Raw genomic sequence first — 22,662 nt, forward strand, 5'->3', positions numbered from 1 at the left:
GTGGAGGGATGGGGTTGCCATCCCACTTGTTCCTGTCTAAAAGAACTGCAAGGACATAAAAGGAGAAGAGACTGAGGGAAAGGAGGTCCAGTGACCGACTCAATTTGGGATCCATCTCAAGGGGAGGCCCCAAGGCCTGACACTATTACTGATGCTACGGTGAGCTTACAGACAGGAGCCTCTCATGTCCTCTGAGAAGTCCAACAAGCAGCTGAAAATTCAGATGCAGATACTTAAACCCAACCACTGGACTGAAGTTGGGGACCCCTGTGGTTGAATTAGGGAAAAAGCTGGAAGAAGCTGAGGAGGAGGGTAACCCTATGGGAAGGCCAGCAATCTCAACCAACCCAGACCCCTGAGATCTCTCAAACACTGAACCACCAACCAGGCAGCATACACTAGCTGGTCCAAGGCCCGACACATATACAGCAGAGGACTGCCTGGTCTGGTCTCAGTGGGAGAAGATGCCCCTAACCCTAGAGAGACTTGAGGACTCAGGGAGTGGGAAGTCCTGGCTTGGGGGTGGAAATAAAAGTAATTAAAAAACAACAACAACAAAAGATGCTGTCTCCTTGAACCTGGAGCTTACTGTTTTACTTAAACTGGTTGGCAAGTGAGCCCCTGAGACCCGCTTGTCTCTGTCCCCACCCAGTACTCGGGTTATCAATGTACAACTCTTGCCTGACTGTGCCACAGATTCAAGCTGGCACAGAACACATTTGCCGACTGAGCCATCTCCCTAGCTGAATATTATTTTTTTCACTTCTCTATCAAGTGCATCCTTTCCACATTCCTTTCAGGTTACTAAGTCTGGTAATGTATCTGATGTTTATAACTTGTATGCTGCTGAATTCATTTACTAGTTCTAGCAACTTTCCTGTGGGATCCTCAGGTTTTCTTTATTTAAGGTTGCATCATCCATGAGTAAAGATAGCTTTCTCCTTTTCCATTTTAATGGCTCATTTGTCTTCCTTGCCTCATTGTTTTGTCTAGAGCTTCAGTGACTGTTGAACAAAAGTGGAGAAGCAGGCTTCTGTCCTCGTTCCTAACGTTAGAGGAACTGCTTCCTCTCTTTGCCTGCTGGGTGTGCTTGCTGAGGGCTTGTTATGGCTAGTAGTTCTCTTCTACTCCTAGATAACCACTGTTGTCAGGAAAAGATGTTTATTTAGAATCTTGTCAGATGCCTCTTCTGCATCAGCTGGGATTATCATATGGTATCCCCTCCACTCGGTTAGCGCACTGTATGTGCTGATTTTCATACATTAGATCATCCTGATATCCCAAGAATAACTCTCATCTGGTGAATGGTATATCATTATTGGTGTGTGTGTGTGTGTATGTGTGTGTGTGTGTGTGTGTGTGTGTGTGTGTTGTACACATGTATTTGTGTGAGTGTCCATGTGGAAGCCAGAGGTCAATCTCATTGTTTTTCTTCAGGAGCTGTTTAGCTTGGGGCTTTGTTTGTTTGTTTTGTTTTTTTGTTATGCTTTTTATTTGCTATTTGTGCATGGGCATGAGCACATGGGTGGAGGCAGGCATTTAGCTGTCTAAGAACTACTTCAGAGAGCAGTTCAGCAGACCTTACCTATCTCCTTCCACCTTTATGTGGGTTCTGAGGCTCAAACTCAGGTCACTGACTTGTGTGGTAACATCTCACCTTATGAGGTAGGATCTGCCGCTGGTCCAGAGCTCATCAGTTTGTCTAGACCAGTGAGTACCAGGGATTCACCTGTCTTTGCCTCTGCAGTGCTGGCTTTTTGTTTTTGTTTTTGTTTTTTAAGGAGGATGCTCGGTATCAAGCTCAGGTTCTCATGCCTGTGCGGCTACCACTTTACCCAGGTGTAACCATGGAACTGGACTTTGGGCTGCTTTGTGGGCTCCTTTTCTGCCACCTTTCTCCACCCCTATTCCACCTTTCCAACACCACAACACTAGGTAGGAGAGAATGAAGGCTAGCAGAGAAAGGGGGTGTCGATATCGTTAGACTACTTTTCTGATTAGGGGCATTTGAGTTCCTTGGGGCAAAGTTTAATCTTTGCTGTCAGGTTATCCAATTTCTTCTCATCTCTTTGCACATGACTATTGACAAACCACAACAACAGCAATCAGTAACAGCTGCTGCTGCCGCCGCCGCCGCCACTGCCACACCCCTCTCAGGGCTCTAGCATTTGTATGACCCTCCCAAGAGTCACCAGAATTTCAGATATCATACACTTGCAGAAACTGGCTGCAGCTGGTGAAATCACGCTCCTGCTAGAGCGTGCGGCAAATCATAGTCAGCTGCTGTGGACAATCTAAGGCAGCTCCGTATTCCACACCTGGGATGATACTCAAAACACATTGTTGTAACATGTCTGCTTTTAAAGAAACCAAAATTCTCACTACATAACCATTCTAATATGCTACTGGGTTGAGTTTGCTAGCGTTTGTTGAGGATTTTTATATCCAGTTCCTATGGAATATTGGTGTATAGCTTTCCCGTATCTCTGTCGAATTTGGGTGTCAGGGTAATACTACATTTATAGAATGACATGGGAAGTATTTCCATCTCTTCAGTTGTCTGGGAAACTTTGAAGAAGATTGATACTAATTCTTTAAATGGTAGAATTCATCAAAGAAGCCATCAATCCTAGGATTTTTGTCTATTCAGATTTTCTGTATTGGTGTGATTTAATCTCAGATTTTGTGTTTCTAAAAATTTGTCTGTTAGATCCAGGTTATCCATAATTAAATAAAGGTGCATAACTGTTCATTGTATTTCTACAATCTTTTTTATTGACAGATAATTTGAATATATCTGCTTTCATTTGTGATTTAGTGATTTGAGGCTTTTCTCTTTTCTCTTTGTCTAACTAAAGGTTCATCAACGTGTTTTTCCTAATAATCACATTTTGGTTTTATTGGTTTCTTCTATTGTCTATTCTTTATTTTACTTTAGCCCTACACTAATCTTTATTATTTCCTTTCTCCTGAAAGCTTTGGTAATGTTTTTTTTTTTTTTTTTTTTTTTTAGTTCCTTAAAATATAAAGTTAGGTTGACAGCTTGAGATCTACTGTGATATTTAATTTTTTTAATTAAGTATCACTTGTGGAGGTGCAGGTGCCCTTGGAGGCTGGGGCAGCAGATTCCCCTGGAGCTGGAGTCACAGGCTGTTGTGAGCTGCCTGATAATGGGGGCTGGGAACCAAACTCTAGTCCTGCAAGAACACTATGTGCTGTTTAGTGCTGAGCCACTTCTCTAGCCCCCTGTGACTCTTAATACAAATGTGTATAGATAAAAATTTGCCCATAACACCGTTTTTACTGCTACCTGGTTGGTCAGAAGTCAGTGATCATAAGCAACAGTTTTGATTGGAACACCAGTTTCTGAGATTTGGAGGGAAGAGGCCTATATATCCATGCTCTTTCCTGACATTTATATTCAGATCTGTCTGGAAATGTGTGCACACTGCCTGCCATGGAGCTAAGTCTGGCAGGCTGGCACTAAGAGTGAAATTGACTGAAACTGACTACACGGGATAACAAAGAGTTATTGTAGACACGGTTTGCCAGAGCAGCATTGCCTAGGTAGAAAGCTTCTGCTGTTTCTCACACTGCCATCTTCCCCTAGTCTGTCATTTGACTGTCCTGGACAGTCCTGCCTTCAGCATTCATTTGTGCCCATTGTCACTGTGGTATCCCATGGTGACACGTCCCAAGACGATAGATGGCTCCTCCTGCACCTGGGCTCCATACCTTTCACTTTTCCAGAAAGTTCCTCATTCCTCAGTCTTAGGTCTGTAACAGTGATCTTCATTTCTCTAATTCCTTTTGAGAAACAAAACAAGGCAAGTCAGGAACTTAATGGGTGGTTCATAATTAGTGAATATTGGTGTCCTAGTTAGTGTTTCTACCACTGTGATAAGCACCGTGACCAAAGGTAACTTGGGGGGGAGGAAAGGGTTTAGTTTACTTTACAGCTTACAAGCCTGTCATTCGGGGACGTCAGAGCAGGAACTGGTGCAGAAGACGTGAAAGAGCACTGCTTACTGGCTTGCTCACTCGTGGCTTGCTTAGCCTGCTTTCTTATAAGAAAGAACAACCAAGAACAACCAGAACACCAAGAACAACCAGGCCAGAGGTGGAACCACCTACAGTGGGCTGGGCCTTCTCACATCAATCACTAATGTAGACTTGCCGCCTAGAGGAGGCATTTTCTCAATTGAACGTTTCTTCCCAAATGACCTGACTTATTTAAAATGGACATACAACTAGTCAGGAAAATCAGCTTTTCATAGTTAAAATTATATGTGGGTTACTTAAGCATGTTTTGTTATATTTTCTTTGTACTTGGTTTATGGCTTGAGAAGAGTAGTTGACGGAGAATACTTTATAGGAAGTATCTAGTTCTTGGGTGGATGTTCTAAATATGGAATCACAGCATCACCCAGGGGCTTAGGGTAGGGATCTCTTCAGTACAGAGAACCTCAGATTAGATTCTAAATTCTATCACTTCCTCTATGCCACCAGGCTTTGTCTCTTTCTAGACAAAAATATTAGAATATGTGTGTGTGTATGTGTGTGTATTCTAGAAGATTAGTGCAGTATATATGTGTTTGTGTGTGTGTTTCAGCCCCAACTTCTCCCACTCTTAGATTTCTTTGTAAAAAGCATAGACTGCATAAACCTTCCAGTGGCTCTGAATTTGCATCTAGGGGTCTGGAGCTAAACTGAGAATGGAAAATGGCAAGCATGCCACATCCTAGCCTTGTGGCCATAATAAAGGACTTAGTACCTGTTTCCTGCTGTGTGCATAATGAGTAATATCCCCCCACCCCTCACTGGCTTTTGGGTTTTGAGACAAGGTTTCTCTGTGTAGCTCTGGCTGTCCTGGAACTCACCCTGTAGACCAGGCTGGCCTAAGTTGGAACTAAGACCAGTTGGAACTAAGAGATCTGCCTGCCTCTGCCTCCAAGTTATGGAATTAAAGGCCTGTGCCAACCATGGCCTGTCCTTAAGTGTCTTAAAGTTGTACCACTCTAGCAAAAGACAGCTATCAGATATAATTTCTTTCTCCTTTCCTGATTTTTTTCTACAACTTACAAAATATCCTGTGTTTGTGGGGAGTGGACACCATCACACATCCCATCTGTAGAAATGAGAGGACAACCCTGCGAAGCTAGAGTTCTCTTCATATTTACATGGGGTCAGGGATCAAATTCAGCTTGTCAGGCTTACATGGCAAGTGCCACTACCTGCTGACCCATCTCATAGTCCTCCACCTTACTTTTTTGAAGCAATAGTTCTTAATGAGCCCAGAGCACATTGATTTAGCTAAACTGGCTGACCAGTGAGCACCAGGATTTGCCTGTCTGCATCTCCCTGGTATTACAGACACTTCCAGATTTTTATGTAGTTGCTGAAGCTCTCAGGTCCTCATTCTCTTCCAGCAAGCACTTTGCTAACTGAACTATGTTCCCAGGCCTGATGCTGCGTGTCTTAGTGTCTGGTGGTTAATGTCAGCCTCTCCTATGCTTTAGACTGGATTAACCAAGGCTGTTATACTCCTCGGTAAAAGAAGAATCAACTATTTCTCGGGGAAGCTTCTTTGACTGACATCCGTTGTTCTGATGACTAGATTGCATTATTCATGTGCCATTTTGCATGTAATTTCATTTTCCTCCAGGAGAAGGTGGGTATGGTCTATAGGGACTGCAGTGTTTATTTAGTATCTTCTCTTGTATTATAATCCTACTTGATCTTTATAGCAACTGAGAAACTGTGGCTGGGGAAGGACGAGAATTATCTGGAAGTTCTACTGGGCCAGCAGACGGCTACCCTGAGATCGGATACATTTTCATTCTGCTTTCCTGTTTTCATTTCTCCTGGGAGTTTTCAAGTGTGGTTGCAGTTCCTCTTACTTAGCTAATATTTGTATAAATTTTAGAGTAGATATTTTACTTTTGTCTGTGACATTGAGTTGAGAGAGAATAATTTAAGCATATCACTTTCTTACAGGTATCAGTAGCTGATGTGCAATTTGGCCCGATGAGATTTCATCAAGACCAACTTCAGGTATTATGCTGTAATGATCACATTTCAATTTTCTTTAGTGAGGAGGGTATTTAAAATGATACATTTAAGATAATTTCTTTTTCTATTTAGATTCTAGCACTGGATCATGGTTACATTTCTTGGACTTGGTAACAGTGCTATCATCCTTTCCTTAGGAGTACACAGTGAGGTTAAAATTTAGGCTTGCAATAGGAAGTGATTAATTGTGCACGCAGTCACATGTGTCATACATTGAGAGGAAGGAAAACCAAAGTGGCAAAAGGCAAAGGGCTGATTAATCTAGAGGAAGAATGTTTAAGGCATTGTCATTTATAACTTTTCAGTAAGTTTGAATTTTTCCAAAATGAAAAGTTAAAGCATAGCCTCTTCCATTACAGCAAGTTTGTTGTTTGGGGATAAGGTCTTATATAACCCATGTTGGCATCAGGGGACCGGAGAGACAGATTAGTGGTTAAGAGCACTTACTGCTCTTGTAGAGGACCTAGGTTCAGTTGTAAGTACACACAGAGTTGATTACAACTGTCTATAACTCCAGTGCTAAGGGCCTTTCTTCTGGGACTCTGTGGGCACTTTTACACATATGGTGCACACATGTACATGCAGGCGAAACACCTGTACCCATAAAACAAAAATAAAGAGATCTTTAAGAAGGGATAAGATGCAGCCGAGTTATTTGAAGCTCTCTGCACATGAACTATGTCTGCTGTTGTATTTTAACCTTGTGAAGGGGGCTGACAGGCGTGTGTTCTTGGTTCCTTGCATCTGTGGTATTTGAACAGTTGGGCAAACTTTCAAGGAAATAAAGGATAGCTTCCAGTTTTGTAGTCAACCTCTGACTGCAAGGCTGCTCCATCACCACACAACCTCTGTCATCTATGGAGTCTAGCCCTGAAGGGGATGATCAGAGGTGCTTTGACCCTGATTTGGCTGGGAGACCTGGTTGAATAGGGGAGAGGCAGCAGATCCAGGCGTCTGGTGGTTTAGGCTAGGCACCAAGACAAGCAGTTACCAGCCTGACATTGGCCCAGATGGTACGCAGGTTGCCTGGGCCCTGTGTCCATATCACCTGGAATGCTGTAGTGCTCAAATCTCTCAAATTCAGAATGACTTTTCAACATGGAGGCATTGCATAACCTTTGTGTCAAAACACGTTAAGTACATCATTTAAGGATGGCGTGTCCCAACAGTATTTCACTAAAATACTTGCATTTCCCATCTGAGGAATTTCACTGGAATACCAACCTTGTCATACTTAGTTAACTTTCTGTTTGCTAACATAAATATTTGTGTTTTGATTCCATTTTAAAATAAAAATATTCTGACAAGTCTTTATTGCGTCCTATCGAAGGCATTATCAGCAAAAGAAGTAAGCATATGTTCCAAGTGCTTGGACTTCCAGCCTAGACATTTTAGCATTGACTGGCCGATGAATGCTAATGTCTCTGAGTCATATGTAAGAAAAGAATGTGTATTTACAGATGTTAGGTTCATAACTTGTGTCTTAAACATTTAAGGATTTTCTGTGGCTTCTTTAAAAATGACAGTTATATCAAGATTTTAAAAGTGTGTTTGTGCTCTTCTGGTCCAGGTCCTGTTAGTGTTTACCAAAGAAGATAGCCAGTGTAACGGATTCCACAGGGCATGTGAGAAAGCTGGGTTTAAGTGCACAGTCACCAAGGAGGTGCAGACTGTCCTTACCTGTTTCCAGGACAAACTCCATGACATCATCATCATAGACCACAGATATCCCCGACAGATGGATGCAGAGACATTGTGCAGGTAAGCCAGCAGTCCGTGACTGAGTTCCATGGGTCCTTATGACAGCCTATAAACACACTAAGTTAAATTCAATCGCCCTTTCCTTGTATGCAAAATAAGCAAGGCATTATAACTTTGTTGTTTCTAGGGCTAATCTTTATTTCTTAATTGTCTTGCTTGCTCTATTTAAAACAGTAAGAAATTGTCTTGCATGCACAAAGCCTTGGGCTTGTTTCCCAACTTTACCAAAAAAAAAAAAAAATCAAACCAACAACAATAAAAAAATAGTAAGAAAATATAAATGACAACCATTAGGGTTAAGATGAAACCAACATTCATTTAATCCAAACTACCACTTGAATGTTACTTTTTTTTTGTTTTTAAAAAAGATTTATTTATTTTTTATATGGAAGTACACTGTAGCTGTCTTTAGACACTCCAGAAGAGGGTATCAGATCTCATTATGGATGGTTATGAGCCACTATGTGGTTGCTGGGAATTGAACTCGGGACCTTTGGAAGAGCAGTTAGTGCTCTTAACCACTGAACCATCTCTCCAGCCTTTTATTTATTTATTTATTTATTTATTTATTTATTTATTTATTTATTTGCATTTTCCCCTTTCCCCACTTCTCTTTCTCCCTCTTGCTCTGGGCTGCTCACTCTGGCCCATAGGTTTTTTATTTGTTTCTCATTACATGGTTGTAAGCCAACATGTAGTTGTTGAGATTTGAACTCATGACTTCCAGAAGAGCAGTCAGCACTCTTAATTGTTGAGCCTCTCACCAGCCTAAATATTACTTAAAAAAGGGAATGACTATAATTTTCTAGACTATTTTAAAAGACTTTCTTTATGTGGTATATATGTGTGTGCTTATGTGACAGTATATATGTAGAAGCCTGAGGTCAACACAGGTGTCTTGCATTTGCCACTTGTTTCTGTTATTGAGACAGGATCTCTCACTGGACCTTAGTCTCATCTTTTCATCTAGGTTGGCAGGCCAGTAAGTTTGAGGGATTTGCCTCTTTCCACCTTCCCCAAGTCCTGTGCTTATAGATGCGTGCTGCATGCCAGGTTTTTATACTTGGGTCCTCATGATTGTATGACAAGCCCTCTAAAAACTGATACTTTTCCTAACTGGTAACTTGGGTAACTCCAGAACTGAACAGTACGCAGTGGGCGTGACTGGCCAGTGAAGAACAGACCTTTAAAAATATGGATCCTTTTCATATTCTTTTCCTGATAGGCCCTGGCCAAGAATCTTGGGTCTTTCTTGTTAGCTTTCTACCATTTGATCTTGTGGGGTGAGAGCGGGGATTTGTGTCATCCCTAGTGAGTTTCCTGGAGGCAAGAGCAGGCCCTGACAGTTTTTAAGCCAGCCTTATCTTGGTTTCAACCTCTATCTGGTTTGTCTCTCTTAAGATCATCTTTACAAAGGCACCTATGTAGAATGAACTGTTTCATCAAGACATTTCTCCAGGAGCTCATTCCTCAACTGACTTTCCTTGCTTTCATCAGACCTTTGAAGCCCATGAGACCTTAGCCTGATAGAGCCCTGTTCTTCCTTTATCTTCTGGTTGGGGGTACTTATACAGTGCCGGCTTGTGAAAATATTTCATCAGTGGCTGACCTACCCAAATTATCATTTGCCTGTAGCTCTTTACCAGTGTTTGGAACTCCTTGCACGCCTGTGCAGTACCTTCTTGAAGGCCAAATTCTTTTGTTGTTGCATTTTCTTTTCTTTCTTTCTTTTTTAATCTTTTTTTTATTGGATATTTTATTTATTTACATATCAAATGCTATCCCCTTTCCTGGTTTCCCTTCCAGAAACTCCCTATCCCATTCCCCCCCCCCCCCCCGCTTCAATGAGGGTGCTCCCCTGCCCACCCACTCCTGCCTCTCTGCCCTGGCATTCCCCTACACGGAGGCATTGAGTCTTCACAGGACCAAGGGCCTCTCCTCCCATTGATGTCCGGCAAGGCCATCCTCTGCTACATATTCGGCTGGAGCCATGGATCCCCCCATGTGTACTCTTTGGTTGGTGGTTTAGTCCCTGGGAGCTCTGGGGGGTTGGGGGTCTGGTTGGCTGACACTGTTGTTCTTCCTATGGGTTGCACACCCCTTCAGCTCCTTCAGTCCTTTCTCTAACTCCTCCATTGGGGACCCCATGCGTTTTCAAATCCTGTTTCAGAGCTTTACTGACTGGTTTGGACACTACATGTGGTACTAGAGCGTGTGGATGAACAAAGCATGAATCGGGCCTCTGAGGGACTGATGCTCTCGTTGTAGAGCATGATGATAAATTTCAGACTGTCAAACTGTCCACCTGACCTGACTAAGGCATGCTGAAGGCAGTAGTAAGATACCTTTGTGAGCGTCTGTGTGGGCATTTCCAAAAAGGATTAATTGAGGGGTAAGACACACTCTGAGTGTGGGTGGTCCCGTGCCATGGGTTGGAGTCCTGGAGTAAGGAAAAGGGGAAAAGGAAAAGGCCACTGAGTTCCAGAACTCCTCCTCTCTGCTTCCTGATTAGCAAGATGAAAGTTACCTTTGCCATAGCTGTGAGCTCCTGCTGCAGGCCTCCCCACTGTGATGGGCTGTATCTTCTGAACCACCGATAAAAACGAAGAACGGTGCCCAGAAGTTGTTTCTTGTCAGGTCATAGCACAAGAAACATAATTCATACATAGAATATCTTTGTTTCATGTGACTATAACATAAAGCTTGAGACTAGATAATTGATAAAGAACACAAATTAGCCAGCTGGAAAGATGGCTCAGTGGCTAAGAGCACCTGTTGCTCTTCCAGAGGACCTGAATCCAAGTCTCCAAGCCCAGGTCAGGTGGCTCACAACTGCCCACAAAGCTCCTCTCACCCCTGCCCTACCAGAGACAGGGCCTCACTATGTAGCCCTGGCTGTCCTGGAACTCACTCTGCAGACCAAGCTGGCCTTGAACTCACATATGCCTACTTCTGCCTCCTAAGTGCTGGGATTAAAGTTGTGTGTCACCACACTCCAGCTGACCGCCTGTAACTTTAGCTGGAGGATGGGGTAAGGGAATCCAATCTTTCTCTTGACTCCACTGTCCCCTATACATGCATGGCACATACTCACAAGACACACATGTATACACATAAATAATAAAATAAAATCAAGTATTAACAACAACAGTATAGAACAAAAATTATTTTTTTCATAGTTCTCCAGACTGAGAAAACCAGGCTAAAGGTTCTAATAGGTTGTCTGGCTGCATCCTCTGGCTGTGTGAAATCTCCTTTGTAAGGGCCTTAATGTCACTCACCAGAGAGCAGCCTGAATGGCCCAAGTTCTTAGGGCCCTACTTCTTGACACTGTCACATTGGCAACACATAAATTTTGGAGGGCACATAGTGAAGCCAGAGACAGGCAGGTGTTCAGGAGAAGAGATTTAGGAGGGAAAGGCGGCTTGAGAGAAGATGTTTGAGTTGAATAGTGAGGGTGGGCAGGAGTTTTGAAGAGAATGGTGGTGGAGGAAGGGCAGCATAAGGAGGAGCAGCAGGGTGCCTAGGCCCCTCTGCCGGTGCTCACACCACTGGTCAGAGAGCTGGAGAGGTCAGGGCCACAGACAAAGGCCAGATGCAAAGGCCTACTGTGCCGAGCCAGTCTTTGAACTCTACTCTGGGTAGGTAAGACGCTGTACTCTGGGCGTGGTAGCACATACCTCCCTCTAATCCTTCATGTGTGAGGTAGAGGCAGACATTCAGGATTCTGAGCGCAATCTAAGCTACATAGTGAGCCTCTGTAGCTGTCTCTGCTGCATTAGAGACTGATCAGAAGCAAGCTGTACGCTGTGCTCAGCATGCACCAGCAGCTGCAGCGAAAGTACCAGTGAAGGGAGGTGGTGAGAAGGAGATGTTATTCTCTCCCACTGCTGTCTGCTCTACCTGAGATGCTGAGTTGTTGTCATCAGAGAAACATGGTGTTGCCCTGAGGAGTGGCAAAGCCTCAGTGAGCTTGTCGGAGGCATGTGCTCCGACTCCTGATGCCCCGTCAAGACAGGCTGGTCAGCTGTGGTTTCCCAACCATGTTGGCAGGAGGGACAGAATGAAAACAGTGCTTCAAACTGTGCAGTTGCAGTACAGTAAGCCGTGATTCTAGGTGTGGCTTGAGAACTGGAGAGAGCAAGCCAGGCGCCCTCTGCAGCAGGCACACTGCACACACAGTGCATTCCAAACCTGTTGACAAGAGGAAGGTGGCTCTGACACCTGGGGTTCAGTGAAGCGAGCTAAGAAAACTGATGGCTGTCAGCAGCCTGGATAAAAGTCACTTCCGATCAAGGGTGACTGACAAGATGAAGAATCGGGTAGGGGGTGTAAAAGCTGCATCAACATAATGGCCCAGAAAGAACAGCACTAATGACTGTGTGCATGTGGTGCATGGACATATTTGTGTGGGGGTGGGAGGGTGCATGCGTGTGGAGGCCAGAGGCTGACACAGGGACTGATTGTTCTTCACCTGATTTTTTAAGGCAGGGTCTTTTACTGGTCCTGGAGCTTATCCATTAGACTAGACTTGTTGGCCATCGAACTCTATACCCTCCGCCCCTGAGTGCTGGGGCTATAGACATGCACTGCCCCTCCTGGCTTTTGCTTGGGTCCTGAGGATCTGAGCTAGGTACTCATTTTTTTGAGACAAATTGGTGCCATAGGGGCATGGCTGCATAACAGAAGGGAAGATTTCGTGAAGGAAGATGGAGGAAGGAGAGAAGCCCTGGGAGAAACCCCGGCATGGTCTAGTTTAGCAGTTCTACCCTTTGGGGTTGTGTGTGTCAAACAACTCACTCACAGGGGTCACCTAAGACCATTGTATTAGACAGATAGTTACATTTCGATTCATAACCATAGCAAAATTACAGTTATGAAGTAGCAATGAAAATAATTTTATGGCTGGGGGTCTCCACAACATAAGGAACTGTATTAAAGGGTCACAGCAATAGGAAGGTTGAGAACCACTCTTGTAGCAGAATTAAAATTCACATGGATACAGAAGCAAAAGCAAACTCAGGAGAAGGAATGGCTCCGTGGTACAGATGTTACCGTGCAAGCATGAAAACCAGAGTCCAGACCGCCAGCACCTATGTAATGGTGGGTATGCATGACCCACCTGTAAGTTCAGCCTTAGAGGGCAGAGATGGCTCCCTGGAACAAGCTGCTTATCTGGATAAGCTGAAGCCTGAGCTTCAGCCTCAACCGAGAGACCCTGCCTCAGTGAACAAGGTGGAGGGTGACTGAGATGATGCCGAGCATTGGTCTGGGACCACACACCGCACACCCCACAAACAGAATTATGTTCCTCCTGTCAAAAAAAAAAAAATAATAAGGACAGTGTCAAGACACATTCGTTCATACGATTTCTTGATTCACCTTGATCTAAAGAGCAAGATCGCTGTGAACCTCCATGGTAACCCCTTCCTCGGTGTTGGTGCTGAGACCATTATCAGGATCATTTGGAGTTCTCTCGTGTGACCAGAGACTGGTAGTTTCCCCAGTACATGCTTATGGTTCTTTAGCTAATAATCAATTCTCAGCAATTTCACAGGGCATGAAGCCACCTAAAGAGTATGTTGCCTTCTTTAGCTTTCCTTGTAACTATCCATTGGAACGGTTATGTGCTTTCTAGAAAGTATCCTTGACGGGAGGGGTCATGCTGTTTTTCCTAATGTCTAGCATGTGGAAATGATGGCTAACATTCAGATAATTTTAAACCACAAAGACCAAATATTATTTAGATAATAATAGGGAAATACAGAGTGAAAAAAATCCAGATTCCTGGTTCTGCAGAGTGTCACAGCAGCTCCGAGTTCTCACTGCATATTCTCTATTCTCTCTCTCTCTCCCTCTCTCTCTCTCTCTCTCTCCCTCTCTCTCTCTCTCTCTCTCTCCCTCTCTCTCTCTCTCCCTCCTTCCCTCCCTTGGTCTGTCAATCTATCTACTTTGAGGCAGGATCGCTGTACTGGAACTTGCTTTGTAGACCAGGCTGGCCTTTAACTCACAAAGATCCACCTGCCTCTGCCTCCCAATGCTGGAATTAAAGATGTGTACCACCATGCCTGACAGCAAAAAAACCTTATCTCTAGCTATATATCCATCCATCCATCCATCCATCCATCCATCCATCCATCCATCCTTCAGATCCACATCACTGTTGTTTGGGGTTTTCTATCATGTGTAATCAAGGGTAGTTCTGAGAATGCCCCAGGTTTCTTGGTCTTTAGAGTCTCCTGACTTTGAAATCTGTCTTCCTAGTGTCCATTTTGATTATTTCAAATCATTTCTTTCCTAGTTTCATGATTTTTAAGGCAAGAATATTAGTTTTAATGGCCATTGTCTCTCATGCCATTTTCTGTGCCTGCCATTCCTATTTCTAGCCAGTTGTTCATTTTCACTAGAGGAAGTCAAGTGTTTGCTTCTGTCTTCACATACAGTTTAGCACTGCGTTGACGGGCTTGTGGGCTGGGTGGACATGCTCCCTCTCCTGTTTCTTCCTTGACACAGAGCCCCATGTCTGTTTCCTGCAGTGATAGGCAGGTTGTCCACAGCTCCTCCTCATATATTACTTGGATGGTTGCCCACTTGCCACTATATTACCATAACTGTTTCCCCCACTAAAATGCTGAGAGTGTATTTGACATGGCTGGCTGGAAACTTAAGTCTCCCTTTCCCTCTCCATCGCTGTTATGATGAAGGGCATGACGGGAACCTCTAAGAACAGATGGAGTGTCCCTAAGAGTCACATGGGCTTTGTTACCAGGAGTGCACCAGCTTTGTACAAATAAGGGTCTGCTGCACCAATGATCCTTCTGGAGCTGAGAGACCCTCCTCTAGCCTTTCTCTCCAGAAACTGAGTCTGGTCTTCTCCTAGCAGGAAGACCAGGGCTGGACACCTAGCCAGCCCTACAGTCCCCTGTGTGGAAAGTCTTTTCCAGTAGAACTCTACAGTGTCCTTTAGGTGGGCTCCTGTGGGGAAGAAGGACAGATGAGAGCTAGTAGAGTCGAGTGGACATTAGGAAACACAAGAATGTTGAAAAAGGATGGGAAGAGCTATGTGCTCATGAGAGATTAGCTGGGCCCTGGAGCTGCTTTTCGTTTTTGCACAGCTCTCACTGAGAACTAGTGACCCACAGCCTCAGACCCACAGGAAACTGCAGTCTGCATGCCCCAAGGTAAGAGCGAGCAAAGGATAGAGGCTCTGCCTATTCTGTGATCACATTCCTGCTGCAAGGGTAAGGAATTGTTTTAGTTTCATTTCTGTTGCTGTGATAAAATATCCTGACAATAGTAATTTAGTGGAGAAAGGGTTATTTTAGCTCATTCCGTTTTATGGTCTATCACTGTGGTGAAATCAAGGTGACAGGAATTTGAAACAGCTAGATACATTACACCCACAGTTAGAAGCAGAGAAAAATGGATGCACACTTGCCTACCCACTTGCTTGCTTTGTGCTCAGCACTTAAGGCAATCCCCTACAGACAAGTCTGTAGGCCAACAGAGTGCTGACCATGTCTTACTGATACACTCTCTTTCCGGGGCATTGTGGGTTGTGGTGAGTTGACAATTAAAGCTGATAATCACTAGTCGTCAACTGGGACAAAACACACACGGATACATAAAGCCTGCAAATCTTAAAATGGTCTCCGTCTGGCTCTTTACAGGAAGTTTGTGAGGATCAGTGCACACACTGTGTATGATGATTCCCTTGCTGACATCTAGAGTAGTTGTGTTATGTGCCATCTCTGGAGAAATTGGGAAGTAGCCACTCTGTGATTCAGACGTGGCTCAGCCTTTTTTTATTTTTTAAGAGCTGAAGTCATGGAGTCAGCCTTGGCTAGTTTCTATCCCATCCTGAACACATTGTCTTCCAGGAGGCCGGTGTGATTGTCTCTTAGTTAGGACAGTCTGAATATGGCGCTCTTTACCACTCCCATCCAAGATCCTTCTTCTCCAGTGGGTGGAAGGAGATAACTTAGATAAATCCACCTTTTTCTCAGTGGAAGTTGAGTTCAAAGCTGTGGTATGCCTCCAGCAGAGTGTTCCTTTCCTTTTGCTACTCCTCTGCATTTCCTATATGCCTTCCCTCTGATCTCTTCGCTAGGTTGTCATCACTCGTGGTCTATGTAATTGCTTCCCCTTAAAGGGTTGAGGGGAGAGCCTCATACTCCTTGGGTGATGTCAGTGGAGCAGTGTCTCATACTCTTCCCCACCAAACCTCCGTCTTAACCCTCAGTCACAGGTGATGGCTCTTTTCATTGCGACTGACAACAGTATCTTGTATTTCCTGGTCTTAGTCTTGTGGTGGTGTGATTTTTGCCTCCAGATTACCTTAGAATTCTTCATTCTTGTTAGGGGACCCACATGGAGACTTCTGCTACATATGTGCGGGGAGCCTAGGTCCAGCCCATGCATGCTCTGTGGTTGGCAGTTCAGTCACTGTGAGTTCCCATGGGCCCAGGTTAGTTGACTCTGCAGGTCTTCTTATGGTGTCCTTGACCATTCTGGCTCCCTCAGTCCTTCCTCCCACGCTTCCACAAGACTTCTCTGGAGTGGGGCCTTACTCTGACTCTGTTGCCTGCCTTTGGATCCCTTTTCCCTAGCTGGGCTGCCTTGTCTGGCCTCAGTGGGAGGGGATGCACCTAGCTTGATGTGCCAGGATGGGTTGGTACCCATGGGGGGAGGCTTCCCTTCTCAGAGGAGAGTGGGAAGGGAATGGGAGGATGCATTGGAAGGAGAGGAAGAAGTGGGGGGCGGAGGGGAGTGCTGCAATCGGAATGTAAAGCAAATGAGTAAATAAATTAAGGAAAAGAAAAAAAAGAATTCTCCGTTCTTTGACAAGCTGATCCCTGTTTGCTGTGACCTGCAGTCTGCACAGGCAGGAGAAGCTTGCACTTCCTTCCAGGGGAGGAGACAAGTGATTGTGGCCCCTTTCTAGTAAGTACAGTGTAGGAGAGAGTGTCCCCCGGGCTAATGCATAAAGAGTCTCCTTAGCTGTTTCATTTGTGCATGATAATTGTCATGGGTATTACGGTCCACTGATGAGGGGTTTATCCCCAGGAAAGATCAAATAACTGAGACCATGAATCCACAGTGTGAAGGGAGCCCTTCCTCTTCTTGTTTTCCTCCCCAACTGTAATTCTACAGCTAAAACTATGAAAGTATATTTATTTTTAAGAATTGTTTTTATACTTGTTTAAAATTTTGTTTTTTAAAGGTCTATCAGATCATCAAAATTCTCAGAAAACACAGTTATTGTTGGCGTAGTACGCAGGTAAACATTTTTTTAATGTTGAAATTTATATATCAATGCAATGTTATCAACAGATGGCAAAATAAGGGCTTGCCTGTGACAGGAGAGCCCCTTTGAAGTCTGGCTTTCATTACTCTGTGGCATTTTATTTTTTCTTCTTTGCTTGACCTCAGGGAGGAAGTTTGCTTTCAGGTTTAGTTTTCTAAACTTTGAACCTCCATTTGCAGGCAAACTATTAAGAAAATTCCATTCTCTTAAGGGTGAAGGTTGCGAAGAGGGGTCTTTGTAGGGCCTTTAATTCAGGTATCTATAAGGATTCAGGTGCCACATAAGTGCAGGGAATCTTCTCACATTAGAGCAAGGAGAAGAGACTATACAAGGAAGAGAGCAACCCTTAACTATGCACGATTTCCAGTCAGTATAGACAGACATGCTTCTGTGCTCTGTAATCTTCTCAGTATGGAAGAGAGGAGAATTTAATAGTTTCAGTATATAGAGATTTATATATTAAGTATATACCTGGACACTATTCAGTTGTTAACATAATCTTTGTATTTAAAGTATTAAAATACTTAGATGGAACGCCAGGCACCTGTCGTCTAGTACTTGGAGGCCCAGGAAAGAGGATCGACAGCTTGAGCCTAGGAGTCGAGGCCAGCCTGAGCAACAGCACACCCTATCCCCACTAAACACGCTATGAAAAGATCCTGCCAAAAGGCTAAACACTAAATTGAGACAAGGAATTCATTTTTAATTTCATATGCATATATCTAATTCATTTGAAAGTATATGTTATGTGACTGTTGAAGATTATGTAAATTAGTGAACACTGTCTAACCCTTACCATTTTCCTTTGAAGGGTGGACAAAGAAGAATCATCTTTAATGCCCTTCCTTGCTGCTGGCTTCACACGGGTACGTACCTACTTCTTAGATGGACAAGTGTAATTCAGAGAAATTTTTACCTCAATTCAGTGTCCAGCAAAAAATTTTAAATTATTTTGAAGAAAAATTGTTCCTGTACTGTGTCACAGTTTGTTTTGACTTTGAAAACTGATAGTCTAATCTGTAACACTTCATTTCCTGAGTCTCAAAACTAGGCCTGCCAGAGTAATAAAACGACCTGCACCGACAGACTCCTTTACAAAGTATATTAGAATGCTTTTACGTGAGCTGGAGATTTATGAAGTCAATTCAGTTCAATGATTCTGGAAGAGAGGCAGCCCAAGCCCTGGCTCCTCGCCCTTTACATCCACCTTAGTCTGTTGTTTCTCTTAAAACAGAAGGCTGCTCAGGATTTTAGCCAGCTGGTTGTAGATGAGCTATAGGATTTGGGGACAGAGTGAGTGGAAGAAAACTTGCTTAGGATGTAGAAGGCCTTGGGTTTGATCCCTAGCTCCGAAACACAAACAAAATCAAAGGGCGTAGAGAGAACAGATGGTTGCGGGGTACGTACCCGGAATCCCAGCTTACTGAGGGTAAAGATGGTTTGGTAGATATATAACATTTCTACCCAGTGAAAAATCTGTTACATGGTAGGCTATTTATTGCAGGGGACAAACAGACACGATTTCTGTCTCTGCCCCATATTGATCCGGCTAGGATTGGTGGTAGACAGACGTGTAAGGGCTCTATCTCCTCCTCCTCAGAGTGATCCCAAGGTCTCGCTGGCAGAGCAGTTAATGATCCTTGTCTGTCTCAAGGCCTCTACCCCATCTGGTGGAGCAGCAAGAGCACTGTACCCAGAAATACCCCCCTTGCTGTCCCTGGCTTGTCAGTTGTAGGCACCTATATGTCCCTGGCTTGTCAGTTGTAGGCACCTATATGTATTGAGCGCCATCTTGGTTGTTCCCTGAACTGCTGCTCTGGGAAGAAGGTCCATGCTCTGTATCTGTCAGGAGGTGAGAGCTAGAAGGAAAGTCATCCTGATCTCTGGGTGAGAAGGGCTCTGCCTGTAGGCATGCAGCCCTACTGTGCCCCTGGCTCAGTCCTTGCCCCTTCCCTGCTTCAATAGTACCAGCTTTCTTTTCTTTTTAAACGATTTCTATCTGTGTTGTGGGTGTTTTGCCTGCATATGTGTCTGTGCCAGCAGAGCAGAAAGAGGGTGTCAGATTCCCCGGAACTTACAGGATGGTTGTTAGCCACCATGTAGGTGTTAGTGATTGAAATTGGGTCCTCTGGAAGAGCAGCCAGTGCTCTTAGCCATGAAGCCAACTCTTTAGCCCCACTACCTGCTGTTTTCATTCCTGTAGCAGTTGGGAGGCAGAATGCTTCCTCCTGCTGTCTCTGTTCTTCCGGAGGTCTGTGGTGGGTAGAAACAGCAGTACTTGTCATTTGTAAGTGCGGAGGCAAGCTCAGGCAGAGTGCCTCAGTAGGGTCATACAGCTTCTAACTGGTATGTCCACATGACCGCAGATTGCTTGCCACTCAGACAAGACACAGATCATGCACATCTGCCTTCACATTGGCAGCAGAGGGACCTGCTCAAGCAGCCCATGTCCTGTTTTGATCTGGCTGGGATTGGGTCAGCAGTCTAAGAGCTCGGTTTCCCCTCCAGCCAGAGTTACTATGCATTTACTGTGCAGGTAAAAGCAAAGAGCTCGTTTCAGAAACGGGAGTAAACCTGCTTGTGAGTGTCTCCCGTCAGAATGATACTACAGTTAGACCTCTAACCATGAGTCCTGTCAGCCAGCTCTGTATCCGTAGACTGTATCGTAGACCTAAAGTATTCATGAGAAAACATTCCACGTGTGATTCTAGAGGTCATTAGAGTGTACAGAAAGATAGCATTTATATGTCAATACTGTGCCATTTTCTATAAGGAAGTTGTGTGATCTCTGCGGGCACCCTGAGACTTGTAGGTATGTGACAGCATAATGACTTCTAAGATACCATAATGAAATACATTATTTAATGGTGGGATGAATCCAATTTCTTGTAACTCTGCAGTCTACTTTGTTGGATGTTTCCATGATGTAAAGGTTACCATATAGAATACTTAATGTCCACGCCTTCCCCTGGTGCCTTGCTGTGGGGAATGATTACGGGTCAGCTCCTTTGGCAGTTAGTGGAAAATGTTACTCACATAGGAGTTCCCTCCTTGAGCCACAGATGTAAGCAGAAGTGAAAATCCTATCAGCAAGACTTTGGTTAATAAATTTACTTTCTATAGTCTAGCCCTAGCTTTATAAATGACAGGGAGATAACCAGAGAATCTTAGTGTTTCTAATTTTAAAGCTAATTTGGTACATTTAACTTTAATCTCTCATCTTCTGTTGTACATTAATGACTACAAAGTAGGTTTTTAAAATTTGAGTAGGCAAATTGAAAGGCTTGTTTAGGATTTCTTTTGTGGCATGCATCAAAGGTGCGTCTTCACCTACAAAGCCCCCCTTTCTGTTTATAGAGGTTTATAGAGAACCCCAACGTCATGGCCTGTTATAATGAACTGCTCCAGTTGGCATGTGGAGAGGTGCGATCACAGCTGAAACTCAGGTAATCCTGCCCTGCTAAAAAGCCCTCCAGACCCCAGGGCAAACTTGCAAGCAAAGGGTTTTTGGCCATAGCTGATAGCAGTTAAAGTAGGGTAAGTTTAAGTTGGCTGTTAGTAAAGTGCTTACCATGCAAACATGAGGACCCGAATTCACTTGAATTCAGAGCCCCATATCCACATGAAAAGCTGGGGTGCCTGTAATCCCCGCTCTGAAGATACAGAGGATCCTTGGAGTTCAGGTTCAGGGAGACTCTGACTCAAAAATAAGGTGGGGAGCAATTGAGGAAGACAACCAGATGTTGACTTCTGGCCTCTACACATACGTCATCGTCGTCGTCGTTGCCGTTATTGTTGTTGTTTTGTTCTGTTTCGTTTAAGATGTAATAGAAGACTTTCTGGAATCCATCTCAATGTCTGATGAGTGACTCCCATTTAAACTTGAGACCTCAGAGCAGTAGTAAATGAGAAAAAAGTAAGATACAAAACCACACACCTGGATTTTCAGTTTTCTGTGCTAAAGGGAAAATACTTTGTACCATACCCAATAGAGTGCCATTTTTCTCTGACAACTGATATGTTTTCCTACTCTACATTATCAATATTGTCATTAATTCTCTTTTTGTTTGTTGAGACAGGCTCTCATGTAGCATAGTGTAGCCTGGAACTTGCTGTGTAGCCAAGGTTGACCTTGAACTTGAACTTGGAATCCTCATGTCTTAGCCTCCTGAGTGCTTGGATCATAGGCCTTCGCCACCATGTGCAGCTGAGACTTTTTTTTTTTTTTAATAAGAAACAAGTAGAAGCCTAGATATTTGTAGATCAAGTAAGAAAAAGTTTTTAAATGCTCCTAGGTTTAAAGAATAAAACCAGCCATTCTCCTTATTCTGTATCTCTTCTGTGTCCAACTATTTAGCATTCTTTTTAAATTGGGGATCAAAGAGAGAAGCCATTGCTCTGTATCTGTATGCCTAAGGCAGATAAAAAGCTATCGAAATTGGAATGTTACAATTTGTAGGAAACACTACAAGGCCCCCTATGCAGAAAAGACATGTGCTTCTTAGAATGAAATGATTTACTAGAATCAGTGTAGAAACGTCACTAAGCAGAAATGTTTAAAGGCTGGGTGAGAAAAGTCATGTGACTCTCAGCTAAGCGCCCACAGTAGGCACCGGGCAGTTAGTTCGTTTGTTTGTGACTCCCATTTACTTGTATGAGTCTATTCTGAGTTAGGGTCTCACTCACTGTCTCTCACAGGCTGTTCTTGAACTCACAGAGATCTGCCTGCCTCTGCCTCCTGAGCTGCTAGAATCAAATGTGTGATCCCAGCACACCTGGCCTGTAATTTACATTTCAGATACTATAGTTGTTTTCTTTCCCCATCTCCTGAAGTTGATAACTTTCTTCTTCAGTATCTTAGTGTAGTGAACACTGTAGCACCAGCATATAGTCCTGGGTCTCCTTTACCCACTCCTAAATCTTGTTCTCACTGAGTCCCAACTCTTCTGGGTTTCTCTGGACTCTAGTCAATTATTTTTGTCTTCACTTACTCTTGGAGTAAGGTCACTGTCTTTTGTCTGGATTGTTGAATTCTCAGCCAGGCTCCCTACCATTACCTCAGACTTCCTCTTGTCTTCACACGGCATTTGTGTTTCTGTCTTGAAATCCTCCACTGAGTTTAAGTCGAAGTCCAGATCCCCAGATGTGGCCCCCACCCCACGACTCTCCTGAGTCTGTCTCTCCTGAATCTACACTCGCTTTCTCAACTCCCATCATGCCTTGTTCTGGCTGACAGCCAAAAGAGATGTACATTACAAAGGAAAAGAGGAAAAATATGAAGGGGAAGGGAAATGTGGGGCTGGAGTGGTGAATAGAGGGAGACCTGTTCTGCTGGGTGCTGGAAGCCGGAAGCAGCAGCCTTGTTCCTGCGGTGTCATTGACTAGAATGTTAAGACAGGCTGATCAGCATGGTAGTTAAATAACACACGGAAGTGAGCTTTTCAGAGCATAGGATTATGACAGCTGCCTAATTACTTGAAAAAGAAATTAATGTACTCAGTTTCACTCCCTACCCCAAATAA

At 43.9% G+C, this 22,662-nt stretch overlaps 1 protein-coding gene across 1 annotated transcript in view; it reads left to right on the forward strand.

Annotated features, from left to right (window-relative positions):
• The window catches only part of Pde8a (phosphodiesterase 8A), a 121,271-nt gene that overhangs the window by 61,916 nt on the left and 36,693 nt on the right, over positions 1–22,662 (forward strand). Inside the window, exons 2-6 of the mRNA NM_008803.3 lie at positions 5,998–6,054; positions 7,643–7,833; positions 17,057–17,113; positions 17,952–18,006; positions 20,498–20,586. Coding sequence (NP_032829.1) covers positions 5,998–6,054; positions 7,643–7,833; positions 17,057–17,113; positions 17,952–18,006; positions 20,498–20,586 — 449 coding nt within the window. The remainder of the gene's footprint in view (positions 1–5,997; positions 6,055–7,642; positions 7,834–17,056; positions 17,114–17,951; positions 18,007–20,497; positions 20,587–22,662) is intronic.

Source organism: Mus musculus, chromosome 7 (assembly GCF_000001635.26).
Source record: "Mus musculus strain C57BL/6J chromosome 7, GRCm38.p6 C57BL/6J".
Classification (NCBI taxonomy): Eukaryota; Metazoa; Chordata; class Mammalia; order Rodentia; family Muridae; genus Mus; species Mus musculus.